Here is a 14,459-nt window from a genome sequence, read left to right as displayed (position 1 = left end):
TACCTAACTGAAGAAAAGAATCTGAAAGGAAATTTAGGAAAGATCAACCCTTAAGTCACTTAATATTTCTTGATGGAAAACATTTCCTACAAAAATTTGAACTTTAGAGTCACTGAAGAACTCAAACAGAACTAATGCAAAAAAAAAAAAAAAAAAAAAAGTCAGGATCTTCAGGAACAGAGAGTTACTGTTTGTTCAAGGCACTCTCCTCCTTTTCCCCCAGATTAAAATGGCATTTTCATATTACAAACAAAAATTAGAGACCTTCCCAGGATTTCAACCTGTTGTTTCCCAGCATGGAGGCTGAAAGGCATCCAAGCAACACAGATATTTTATAATGTGTTGTTTACTTTCATTATTTATAGAATAAGAGGAGGACAGTTTTTGGGCAACAGTCAAATGATTTGTAAACCAGCTGAAGTACATCTTTTCAGTATGTCCCTTGTTCTCCCTTTAGAAATAAGGGCAGGGCTGTGGTGGACCGACAACCACGTGCTACTGCTTCCGTAAGACAGAAGATGGACGATGAACGTAAAGCATAGGACAGATATTACTGCGCTTTACTTAAGGCCAGTGAAATGAAAGATTGTGGTGTTGACAACGCTCCCGTGATAACGCAGCACTGAAGGTGATTTCCAAAATCATACAAGGGTTTTGTTCCATTTCCTATACACCAGGTGTATTCACAAGCTGATGTAACTAGCTCTAGGCTGACATTTGCCTTTTACACAAGGGAGAGAGTGTTTTAGTGCTCATAATGGTTGTGTTCTTCCAAATGACATAACTGCAAAGCATTGCTTTAGTGCAAACCTACTACTTAGCCGCTGCGTCGTTTGAATCAAGCTGCAGAGGGAAACTTCTCAGGGAAAAACCAGCCGCTGCCACAGAAAACACGTAATTTCAAGCAGTTTGACCTGCTCTGTTTATTTAATGAGAGAGTATTAGGTGTGGTAGAACAAGCTGAAAGAGGGAAATACCACATATAACTGGTACCTTATATCCAAAATAGCTGTAGAAAGAAGGTAGGGTACAAGAATGTGTAACTTTGAACACACTAGTTTATTTGTCAAGATAATTCTCATGCAGAACAGATACCCTGATGTAAATCAATTACTGAAATTAGATCATGGCTGGAAAGGAATCACATTAACTTGAACCAACAGTTGATACTGATTAAGTTACTTTTCTTAAATTTGTATTTTTAAAATGAGACAGAAAATGCTTATGGGCTAACATTTTAAAATAAAATGTAATTTTATTCACTAACTATATTACTAGAATAATTGCACCAGAAAAAACACACTGTGTTTTAAAAGAACAGAACAGAACCAAGTGTCTGTCTTGCACAGCATTTCACTTGTAGTTCCCTACAATCCCTGTATAAAGCTGACGGGGCTTTGCGTTTGGGGAAACGACAGCTTTCCGTTCAGAGAAATTGTCTCCCCTCTCATTTACTCTGTGCTTTCCCTTTGAGGGTCTCCACACCCAGCAGTCAGCTGGAAAACCATTTCTGTTTTCAACTCATGGAAAAACCCCCACCCAATATTAAAATGTAGTACACTTGAAGTGATCTTCAAATACTTCTGAGGAATAATATCAAGATTAAATATAAATATGTATAGTTACATATAAATAATGTTCTTTAGCTAAATATTTACAATCCCAAAGGGACTAAGAACCACAAAGTGAGTGAAGGATGAAGTGACAGCCTTCAACGCAAACTGCTCTCACTTGTCCTATATTTGGTTTTATTTTGTTTGGGGGTTTGTTTGGTTTTTTTTTTCTCCTTGTGCGTTGCACTTGTGACTGTACTGTTGGTTTGGCACATGAGCTATTACTTCAAAATCCACCTTTTAATTTTTACTTCTATTCTGTACTTTGGCAGAACTCTCTACATGTTCTACAGCTTCCCAGAAATACACGCTAGGAAGCATTTAATTAAAATTCCTTGAACAAAATGGCTTAATTTTAACATGGCACCTTCAGACTGAGGCTTTATGTTTAAATTCTACCTGGAGATGCTCAGTGTGAAACCAGAATTTTGAGAAATTGGCTGGGTGGATGCAGAGCCACTCTCCGAGGCTCAGTGATGGAGAGCTCCCTGGAGAAAGCCATCGCTGATTAGCCGTGATACATGCTGCCGAGCCGAGAAAACAACACTGACAGCAGGAGGACCTGGCAGCGTGTGTAAAACACTTTTTCTTTTGCAGCAAACACAGGAAAAAGCAAAAAGCCCTCTAAATACAAGAAAGAGAAGCTCAAGGATGAATTGGGAAGGAAAGATGCAATGTATACTAAATACAGGCTGCCAAAGAAGTCATTATCTCACTCCTTGTTTTCAGATATCTGGCCCATTTGTACTTTTGTCTGCATAATTAGTACCCTTAGACATCTTTTTTAAATTGACATAGCACTTCCTCTCTTGAGGAAACAGCATGATGATACTTGTGCTAAATAATGCTTATAAAGAATTATCATCTATGTGGTCCATCTCTTTAAGGGCACCCTATTTTTAACGAGACAGGTCAGGTTTCTACAAGAGGGCTGCCAGGAAGAAGATTTCCCCTCCCCACCAAAGGCACTACCTCTTGTGTGTGGTTGAAACAGAAAAAGTTAAATGAAAAATCACTCCAAGAAAATAAATCAACTTACTGCGGCTGGATTCTGCTATAGCTGTAATGACAGCAAGCAATCTCATATTGCTTTATAATTATTAGTTAATTAAACTCAACACTGTGATAGAGATGTTACTCTAATTTATAGATGAAGTGAGATATAGTTCAACATCACTTTACGTGTGACTTGGACAGAAATCTAGAATATTACCTGCCAGTTTTCTGCCATAACTATTAGGCACGATAATGCCCTCTGGACGGAGCAAAGTAGCTGGTACAAGTTAAATCTCCTAATGTTTTGTCCAGATGAGACTCTTAACGAGGATGGAGAATGCACACAGATGAAAAGACAATGAAGAGAAGTATATACTGAAGTTCCTAACAAATTCAAGCTTGCCCACGTTTTCCTTCTAAAAAACAGAAATAGTTGTCAACTTGCCATTAGGGAAAAAGTGTATTATTTTCCTCCTCATCGTTAATGAGGAAGAGATCACAAATGTTTAGTCAGCAGAAAAGGTAGACTATTTGACGGCTGTCCTATGGCAGTTCTACTCTGTGCTACTTATAATCCAGCAGTATCCACCCAGAAGCCATGCCTTAACCTGGGACGCCCACTTTTCCAGGAATAGTATAAAGACATAAGCAAACAGAGAGCTGGTTCTTAGGTGTTCGTACTTTAAATAAATATCTAAATAAGACAGAGTGGGCTGGCAGAGAACAACTGACATTTTATGTAAAGAGAAAAAATTCAGGCAGAATTTTGAGGAATTCAGAGAGTGGATGACAAAACTGGAACTTCTTCCATGAGATCATATAGGTCAAAAGTTGCAAGCCACATGCAGTTATGGGTGTATAACTTCTTGCAATACTAGCAAATAAATTGAATCATGGGAATGAGTAAATAAATGTTTCTGTCCCTATAAAAAAGCTGAATTATTAGACGCGTGAGTTTACTCAGTTCCTTTTCAAGTGAGTCACAGCTACCTTTTCCCTGAATTCCCAAAGGCTGATAATAAAACAGTTTACTAATCACAGCAACCATTTCTTGCCAATCTTTTACTCCCTACAGGCAACTTAGATGAGCGGAAATCTCTCAACCGCATGCGAATAGCTGCTTTTAGAAGATGCTTTGAGTCTCAAATGATCCCGTCTGGCAAGCCAGCTAGCAAAATGAAAGAAAAGGGAGACCTTTGTTAGCTCCAATACAGTATAAAGTTTCTGTCTTCCCACAATAAAGCATTAGTAAATTATTCCATAATTCTCATGATTTCCCAAAGAAGAGTCTGGTACAGATTCCAGTGATCCGCCCAGTTTACAGATGACTTAGGTGAGTGACAGAGGATCTCGTATTCCCAGCCAAGGAACTTTCTCCCCAGTTCCTTACCGCACTCCCCTTAATCACGGTTTAAGAGATTTACCTATTACTGAAAATAGTCTTCCAATTTGTGTACTTGTGCTCTCTGTAGGCAAAATCCAAAACTGCTCAGCTTCTGTTAAAGATTTATTCTGAGTTTTTATTAAAACTATCACTGAATGCTTGCTTTCTGGAGCTGGTTGTGACTCACATGTACAACTGGCTGCAATACAAACCCTGCTTTGCAGACTATTTCCAATTTCTATACAGTTTTCATCACTAAAAGGGCTTTTCTTTTCTCTATTCCATAATTACTCCCCTGCCCAGCTAAAATTTCTTTTAATATCCCTCCTGAGATTGGTGCCTACTCATTACACCCCTGAAAGATGGCAACATAATGAATGCCAACTATTGGCACGCCTGCACTTCACAGGTGATTTACACACGAGAAATAAATGATTAATTTCCTTCCTAGAAGAAGATAAAAAAAATGAACCAATGTTGCATGATACTTCATTCCTCTGTACGTATTAAGATACTCTCTCCCGCTAACAAAAAATGTACCATCATCTCTAATGCTACTTAACAAGTACTTGTGCCTGCAATAGGTTCTCCAGTTTAAATTTCAGCTGGAAATCTCATAGGAGCAACTGTATTTCATTTGTAAAACAAGACTACCTTTATAAAAATTTTCATAATAAAAAAATATGTTCTACTGGGTAGGAGAACTACTTAATAAAACATAAGTCTTAACACAGGTTATATCAAATTGTCTGCAAAGGGATTCAGACATTTCTAATTCTTATCTGTTTATATTCTTACATAAATATACAGCATTTTAGTTAAATCTCTTATGTGCATGCAGATGGTCATCTGTGAAAAACTAATGTTCCTTTTAAATACTATGCATTGCCTATTTCTTCATGGTAAAGTTAATTTAATGAATGAAACGGGGAGCGTTCAGTTGCTACCGGGGCTGGCATTTGTTAAAGGCACAGCTCTTTCTGTAAAGAACGCAGCAACCCTGCAGATTCTGGGAATACCAGAAAAGAAGGAAGATGTTAGTGAGATAAAGCATGTGATTCACATTCTTTGAGACCTTAAAAATGCCTCCGACATGCAAATAATTATTTCCGATCACTTTATAGGTATTTGGTATCACTATCACTATAGGTATTACTAAAAGCTGGTCAAATAGCCAGAATATTCATATATGTTCGCTTCTAAAATCAGTTGCAGAATATAATGAAATTAATGCTAACACAGACAGACACTGTTACTGACCTAGACAATCATAAATAAAATTAGACTGTGTGTGTGGTGGGGTCTTTTAAGGAAACAATTTTTATGAGACTGTAGAAATGTACCAAAATCTTCCAGTTTGTCTCTCAAGCTCGTTGGGGCAGAGGCTCTTAACCCAGCTGCCCACAGCAAGCAGTGGGACAGCACATTAATATGCAGTGCCGTGAGGTGGCCCAGCATTCATACATTCATAAATAATTTGAAAAACGTACGGTGGGGAGTACCGAACTCCTAGGGAGATTATTGTTGGAGAGCCTGTTATGTGCTCCCAACCTCTGCAGAAATCACTGCCAGGTTTCCTCCTCTTTTCAATAATAGGAGCATCGCTGAGGAATAAAACCAGATTTTCTGTATTCTTGCAGCTAAGAAAAACACACTTAAAAAACCCCCAAAACTCTGCGCTGTGTATATATATATACACACACATATTAATGATGTTTATGTAACAGTAGGGTGCATTAGCTGGCAGCGAGTCACTAACACCCTGCCTCTAAATTGGTGCCTGTGTCGGGAGGGCAGTTCTTTATTGTCAGCTGCTGTCAAATCCAACTCCCAGCAACTGATAGGTCACAGTTTGGGATCCCAATAATGTGGCAGCTTTTTTATATGTCAGTGCACCAGATGGGGTTAGTTTCTCACAAAGGTTATTGTTTACTCACTAGAAAAATAATTCAAAAATAAAATAAAAAAAATCAGAACTGTGATTGAACCACCTACGAACTCACTCAGAAGAGCCCCAAATTATAAGACGGGTCAACAAGTAAATGTAAGAGCGACAAAACTTTTAATGCACATCAGGAAGAAGAAAATTCAGTGCAAACCACATAGATTAAGAATAGCAAAAACCGCTTCACTGTGCCTAAAAGCAGAATCTCCAAGTCAGTGCGAACTACGAAAGGGTCACGAATTCAGTGACTTCAGGAAAAAGCAATTCAAGGGAGTTCCTATAAAAAGAAACCCATGTTGATTTACTGCAAGTGCAGTAAATTATTAATATCCAATGCAACTCTCAAGCTAGTAGCTATAAAATAAACCACTGATGTTTAAGAACTGCAACACAAACGAGTACTAAATGTGGCATATTGACTTGCCCTGGGAAGATGGTGAGGTTTTGGCAAAGTATACCAATACAAAATTCCTACTCGTTTGTGGAAAAGTGTTGCAGAGCCTGTAGCATTCAGACAGAAAGGACTGTATGTCTACCTTAAGCACCCAGACTGAAGGTCCGAGCGAGTAAACTGGAATTAAGTATGTTTACGTATAGGTCTGAATCATTCCCACCGTTAGTTCAATCCAAAACCTGCCAAAGTACTTAGATATTTTAGATAATCTGACTGAACCACTGGCCAACTCCATCTGGCAGTACTCTGCCCTGCCTCTTCCCTAGTATGCACTGGGAAAAAAACCCCAGTACTATTTACATAGTTTATTGGGAAAACACTTAGTAAGCGAGCGTGCGCTGTGGCCTTTTTTGGAAACAAAAGCCACCACAAAACCCTCAAAGCAATTACGCAGAAGTAAAGACAAATTGCGACGCACTAAACAGCGTCCCCCAGACGACCGTACCTCGCAGGCGTCGTGAAGCGCGCTGCTCCTCGATGGGCGCTCCTACCTGGAACCAGGACGGCCGAGTTGCCCATCGAAGTTATTTGCAAGATGCCAACCAGAGTGGCATGTCTGCATTTAGCAGCACAAATGTTTTGCATGCAATCAAGGCTGGCTACGAAAGAATCAGCGGGAACTAATTAACACCAAAACAGGATGCAGAGCAGAGATATTAAGGAATTCAGCTGAAGGAGTTCAACACCAACAGGGTAATTCCTTTGAAAAAGATTCAGGCAAAGGCTCAAACCAAACAACCAATCCTTGATTATTTTTCCTGCTGTTCCTAAACCTCCTGGACATTTAATTCCCCTCCTTTCCTGAATCTAAAGGCAGCAGTATCGTGCTTGGCAGCTCTGGGAACTCTACAGTCTAACAAAGGTTTTGTCGATCGATATTTTAGAAGCAATGCTGTACTGTCAAAAAAGGAGTTCAAAATTTTTGCGTAGCAATACGTCCATGAACCGACTGACAATTGCTAATTTCCTTTTGAGCTGAACGTGCACAAAAGGTATCTGAAACTTCACCTGGTCTGGGCTTAGCTTGTATAGGATCTTTTAATTAAAAAACAAACAAACAAACAAACAAACAAACAAACAAACAAGAATTCCCCCAAAACTGCAGCTTACTTTCAGGGTAACTGTCATTTTTATTTAAAGAAATTTTCTGAAAGCTTGGAAACACTGACAAGCCTCAACCAAAACAACTTAACAGCACCATAATTGTTATATACATAACAAGGTTATGGTAAACATTTTTCTTGTTGTCCAGAAACCTATTTAATTGTGGGATGGAAATGTTTTATTTATTAACACAAAAGTAACAGCATTTGCCAAGTACACTCACACCAAAAAGGGCTTATGAAGAAAACCTACAAAATACCTGCAACAATTTTACCACATTCATGTCGCAGACAAGACCTTTTCAAATAAAACTGTGAACTAAAAGAATACCTACTTGTGTAATTGTTTTATAGTGCCTTGGTGCCACAAAGACTTGTGACAAGCGGTTTTGTCCCTTAAAGAATTACAAACCTGCTGAATCATGAGAAAATACGTACATGTTACTTGTCAAATTACGTGCGTTATTTCGGAAAGTTTAAGCCATATTTAAGAACCTTGCTGCAAAGCAGCCTAGAGAATGCAAATATTAAATTTTGTCACTTGGATGATTTCCAAATTAGTTCCCTCTCGTGGTACAATTACTTTTAGAACCTGCATCACCGTCTTTGAAATGCCTCACTACTTAGGGAAACCACCTTTCCGGCAATGACAGCGCCTTGGACAAATGTACTCCTCCTACGTCGACAGGAAGCTATTTGAAAAGTTCAGCTACAATTAAGAATCGCTTGGGATCCGTTCTGATCCTTTCTAACTAAATTTTATCATACCTCTCCTTTCCAATGCATTTCACAAGGTTTGACAGGAGAATATGGAGGTATTTGATTCAGAGAGAACAAAGGCATGAATGAACACGGTGCTGGAGGGAAGTCTGCTGGTTCTATAAGCTGTGAAAATTCAGTGCGATGGTCTGATTTCCTTCACATTGACCACAAGCGGTACGGTCTCTATTGAGCCTCATTCCCCAAAGAAGTGGTGCAGAGGTGGAAGGAAAATCCTTGGGGCGTACAATAGGCTCCAGGACTTTCCACTGAGCAATACACAGCACTCAGGTTGTGAACAACTGCATCAAGAAACAAAGAAGCTGAGACGGTCCAGGAAACCTGCAGCTTTGTCCTGCTGTAACTTTGCCCGCAAATTTAATTCCGTTTTGCAACACCAAACAGGCAATGATAACAGCACCATACCCTGCTCTTGTTTCATAGCGTGGACACTGAACGCAGTTTCTTGCAGTACCAATTTTAAAGATGTATCAGCGTACAACTAACGGGATGTATTACGGTGTGTGGCCTTTACGTTTTCTTCACTGAAGAAGCAGTGTTGGTCACCTGTGACGACACACTAACCAATCCACTCTCTCGAGGCAAAAGCTTTTGATAACTTGTATTTTATGAGTGTCTTCTACTCTGTTTCCTACGTTACTTCATACTTATTTTGGTTCTAGTTACTACAGCACATATTCGAAATTTCCTGAAAGTTTTGAGCCATAAACAAATGGGACTTTCTTTAAGAATTTAGATTCGGTTTACAGACTTGCCTCTACCTATTAAAAAAAACCATGAACAAAATTTTTGGTTATTCCTTTCGTCATTTCACTTCTGTCCATCCTAATTCCTGCCCCGTGCTCTCCCTTCGAGTAAATCCACTGCCACCTGATTGGCAAAGAACACTTTTTGCATATTTGTCAACAAGAAAGTTCACTACCAACTTTATGCTTCAGATATCAGAAACACTAATTGTCAGTTGACCCCAGCTAAAATAGAAAGGACGTACAGAACAAACGGAACGTATGCTGTGAATACAAATTCTTACACAGCTCCTGCGTGATAAACTCCACTCTGATACAGCGCGAGGAAGTTCTGTTGGAGTTAAACAACCTATTAGATGTCTATTTAGGGGGACAAAACAGTCCTTCAACCTGCAAAATACATTTTCCAGAATTTTTTCTGCAATTTCAGACTTGAAATGGGTCGGGGGGGTGTGTGCACATGCACAACCAAAGCTTACTCATAAATCCTGGGAGCAACACTTCCAAGGAAATGAACCTTCCTCTCTCTCCCTTCTCCCCATCGTGGTAACCTTAACCTTGCACAGAATAGGATAATTTATTTTTTTTTATTTTATAACTCACTGGTAGTAATATTTGGGATTGAATCCAAGTAGCTTTTGTTTATTAAATACTCTGAAATGCAGGAAACAGCTCCTCAGCTGATGAAAGTTTGGAGGATTTCTTGTGTTCTGAAGATGATGGCCAACTTCCTGAACAGCTAGCTATCCTACTGGGCTGCTTCCTACAGAAAAAATTGACAAGACAGTGATTCTTTAATTATTCCTCAATTTTTAAAGCTATTACTACAGCTTCATTTTTCTATTTATTTTTACGAACATCAGTTCATAGAGTTTCTTGATTCAAACACATGTTGAATAAAAACCTCACACGTCTGAAGGAAAATTCTCTGTCACTGGCTTTAATACACAAAATTTTGACCAAGGTAAATAAACTCAGTGTATATTATACATTTATAAAACCCGCAAAATTCCAAAATGAGTTGTTTACCTGTTACTTCCAGCTTGTCACCAGTGACTTCAGCTTTCAGGTAAATCCTTCCTCTTTTCTCTGTGTGATCCATGCCGCAGAGGCTTGGGACATTTATTACGCATTGCTTATGAACGTTCATATCACAAGCTGCGGATATAAAAATGGTTCAGACAGCTATGAGAAGCTAATAATATGATTACACTGCAAACACTGACCAAAGTAAAAGTTAAGATTACAATGTTTAGCTGTTGGCAAGACTTTCAGAATACAGCTGCATGTTTTTCAACGACATGGCTAGTTTCCATCTTACAATACATATTATAGACAGTGAATGAAATAGAGAATAAAATGATCTACTTCAGAAACCTAAATCTATCATTAATGAAGTGCAAGGGAAAAAAAGTGAAAACGGAATAAAGACTTGCTGGGAATATGACTGAGAAAACAGAGCATTCGTGCCAGCATTAGCAACGAAGGGAGTTAGGTTTAAATTGATTATTAGATTTTCTAGCAGGAGATGTCCAAGAAAAATGTAATTCAAGGAAAATATTGGACCTTGGCTACCAACTGAACTGAAATGTCAGTCGTTAACAGTGCATTCACCTGACTAGTCCAAAAAGAGGCGTCCTTAAACCTGCCACGCAAACGCTCCTCAGCCACATCCAAGTGAACACACCGTGTTCTCAGCGACAGAGGTGATGTTCATTAGTGTATTACTGTAGTACTGAAATATCCACTTGAAATATTACAGTACTATAAATAGCTGACATTTGAAATGGTATTTTCCACAGAAAAGAAATAAGAAGCCAGTACCCAGTGTTTCCATTTACTTTGTAAAATACCCTTTTGGTACCACAGAAAAATGTCACTTACTGTCACATTTCATCCCTTGGTGTAGAAGCCCATAGAGCAGCGACCCGCAATGGTCACAAAAGGTTGGGCTCCCATATGTGTGGATCTTAAATTTGTGCTTGCTTCTGGGATCCTGAAGAAAAAAAACAGAAAGAGATTCTCAAGTCATATAAAAAATAAGATTCACACACCTGTAATATATTACTTTAAATAGCAAAAACTTTCCAGCAACTTATGCTACAGAAAAATATATTCCAGCATGTTGCTTATTCACGACGCTTACAGAGGCACCTATATCGGTGCAGGTATACTGCCCTCGGTTCCTATTTTTCCTTTGCTTTGGTGTTCTAAGAAAGAGTACGTCAGCTCAGAGAAGCCAGGCTTGCTCCTGTGATTCACCTACACGAAAGCTTCCATTTACTGACTGTACATAACACGAAGTATAATGATGGCATTCAGCCTGTGGCTAAAGTGTCCCATGCTGTCAGCTCGTTTACAGTGCGTTATCATCAGCATCCTGAAACGATGACCCGAAATACAACAGGAGTGGAGGGAAGTAACTGTTACGGGGCTAATCTGACACAGTCGAATGACTGTCAAACCAGGATGCTAAAGATGGGGTCATCCTCAAATGTTGCAAATTTATAATCTATATTATTGTAAATGAAAGTGATCAAATTCTGACTTGGTCAATATTTTACAGACAGTGCTATTCCCATCTGATTTTCCAACAGAGAAATTTATAGTGAGGACATTTTAAGGCCACCGGCAGCTTGGAAACGGTTTCTAATTTAGGACCAATGAAAGGGAAAACACCCAAATCACTTAAATGTGTGACACTTCCAAATACATTTGTTGTTTCTCTAGGGGTAGAGGTCACCTCTGGAAAACCAAGAACATTTATATAAAAGGAAGAAATCACATCTTCAACGTGTTCATCCACATCACGCTCATTCCATATATACGTAGCTGCTGAACTTCACGTACAGGAGCCTCGCGCAGCCTGTTCCCAACACCTGGAGATGTGCATCGCAAAAATAAGCAGCTTGATAGCCCTACACTTGCTGTGCACATCACCTATATTGCGATATCCGTCCTGACCACTCCCAGCTCCAACTGTTAGTCAAAACTATCACTGCACAATCGTGATCAGAAGCTGGGAAGCGCAGTAATTCTTCATGGAAGACCATGGAAATTATTAAATCCCACGTCTTTCGTGCATTAAAACATCCTTAACAAAAATACAACTGCAAAATGAGACCTCGAAACGTTTTTCTTCTGTTTACATTTTATATTAATATATCTTTTTATAAGGATTATTAAATTGTCATAAAAAATAAACTAACTTTTCAACTTGCATCTGCCAAAAAAAGCTTTCCAAAACACAAAAGTAAAGCACAGTGCGTTATACAAAATGGAAAACCTGCTAACTCTTTCTTGAAAAATAAAAGATTCCTCTAGTATAAGTGCTTTCTCAAGAAATTCAAGAAATTTGGGAACTCCTGACAGTAATTTTCAGAAAAATATGACTATGAGAAGGCAAAATCTTGCCTTCAAAATTTAGTATTTTGCCATACTACACTTTGTGAAAGCTTTTTTTTTTGTTTTGGTAAGCATTCTTTGTGTGAAAAATTTTTTTTTTTTTAGTACTGATTCTAAGTTTTATCACGAATCCATAACCAGTAGCTTTCTCTGCACAGCTAGAAATTACATAGTATCCAGGATAACGAGTAAAGACTTCATATTAAGATTTCAAATCGAGATTATTTCAGTAATTCTGTTTGTTACACAGCCTGAGCTATGAAATGCAAACTGCTAACAACCATATTTATTTTGTAAACACAGTTAACCTAAATGGAATGACATTCAATGCTCAGAGAACATCTGTTTTGTTATTTATTAAAGATATAGCCACTGGGTCTTGCGGTGCGGGGTCATGGGAACATTGCTTTACTACAGGCTTATCTGATGATCGACTCCGACTATATGCTTTCCAAACAATTCAAAACACATTTTCAAAGCTAATTCTTCCTTAAATTGTTTTGTTTAGGAGACATAAGGAGACTTTTTGCCTTATAAATATATACACTTAAACATTACTGTAGTAAGCACATCTGTTGCTGAGAAGGACAAAACCCACAGCTTCTAAGAATGACACTGAATAAACAGATTTTTAAAGTTGCGTTTAACATCTGACATAAGTGGTATTTATAAGTATAAAGTAACGATATAGAGGGGAAAGAACTATGGGAAATTATTATAGTGAATGTCTACTAAAGACATTGAGCCTGTATATTATACTGAAATTCTGTAACGATAGCTACCAAATAATTCCATTCCAATCAACGGAACATAGATGGTAATTAAGTTAAGCGGGGCTGTGTGTGTGGCTTAAAAATGTTGTGACGTGTCAGGACAAGTATACCACACTTGCTCCAGAGCAGCACGACATGAGCAAAGGCTGGTGCACTCCTGCGCCCAACTGCACGTAACCACGAAACACCAGCAAAGGCATTCTTATAAAACAATGAAATAAAACCAGTCACATGAATAAAGAAATCAAGTCGGATCAAACTTTGAAGTTGGCCCTGCATGAGTCAATGTATATAATTTGACTCATCGTTTGCTTTCTATAATAAATGTTAGTTTTCTATCATTGTGTGAAAACGCCTACTGTATGATGTTTAAAATGAACAATTCAATATGAAATAATATTTTTTTTAAGAGCAGCAAGTATGTTCTGACTATTATTAGTTATTATTCTATATGCACACATGAAGTCACTTATTACAGGTAGAGCATTAAAAAGAGGAAAAAGGAAAACAGTACCAAGACTACTCCTGAAACGGAAACTTTGCATGTAGGAAATCTCTCTTTTAGAATCCCTTTAGTAGAAGTAAATAGAACCACCTAAAAATATTCAAAAGCTAACAAATTAGACAGTGCACTCTTCATCAGCATTTAATCCTATTTTCTGTTTTAATCCTATGCATTTTTTTAATTTTTGGTAAATTGAAGTATACAAAACATTGCTATTTTGCAAGCAAGTCTGAGAACGTACAGAGAAAGCCAAGGGATCTGCATAGACCCATCAGAGATGATAAAACCTTTTTCTCTTATTCCCTATATTAACATGGGCTTCTCATGCACTTGGAACTACCCTTGAATCTATAGTTTACACTTTAATTACAAGTAACTATATTAGTAATAATTTCTACATTGCCAGTACTAATTACTTTTATTGTTAATGGCAATTAACACTTATTAATACAGTTTAATACTTCCCAGTATTAAATATGCATTGACTTATATGCATTATTAAGGAAGTAACATCATCTTTAGTATTTATATGATATATATATTTAATATTTAGAGGTAAACTACTGAGTTAGAGGTAAGCTCCTGTAAATTTTCTTCAAATATCCCCTTTTAATCAATGTAAACTTTCAATAATTCCCAAAGCATAGCTGGCAGTCATATTTCATAGTAAACACAGGGAGCCAAGCCAGGATATGACAGATGATCTGCCAAATAATGGCTGCTATTTGCAAGAGAATTGAACTTTGCACTAAACT

At 37.9% G+C, this 14,459-nt stretch overlaps 1 protein-coding gene across 1 annotated transcript in view; it reads right to left on the bottom strand.

Annotated features, from left to right (window-relative positions):
• Positions 1–14,459, bottom strand: part of PRKCA (protein kinase C alpha) — a 153,702-nt gene that overhangs the window by 44,211 nt on the left and 95,032 nt on the right. Inside the window, exons 4-5 of the mRNA XM_075770371.1 lie at positions 10,906–11,017; positions 10,051–10,179 (exon numbers count right to left, since the gene is read on the bottom strand). Of these exons, the coding sequence (XP_075626486.1) occupies positions 10,051–10,179; positions 10,906–11,017 (241 nt within the window). The remainder of the gene's footprint in view (positions 1–10,050; positions 10,180–10,905; positions 11,018–14,459) is intronic.

This window comes from Balearica regulorum, chromosome 18 (assembly GCF_011004875.1).
Source record: "Balearica regulorum gibbericeps isolate bBalReg1 chromosome 18, bBalReg1.pri, whole genome shotgun sequence".
Classification (NCBI taxonomy): domain Eukaryota; kingdom Metazoa; phylum Chordata; class Aves; order Gruiformes; family Gruidae; genus Balearica; species Balearica regulorum.
The sequence above is the reverse complement of the archived record's forward strand: the minus strand, read 5'-3'. Positions and strand labels throughout refer to the sequence as shown.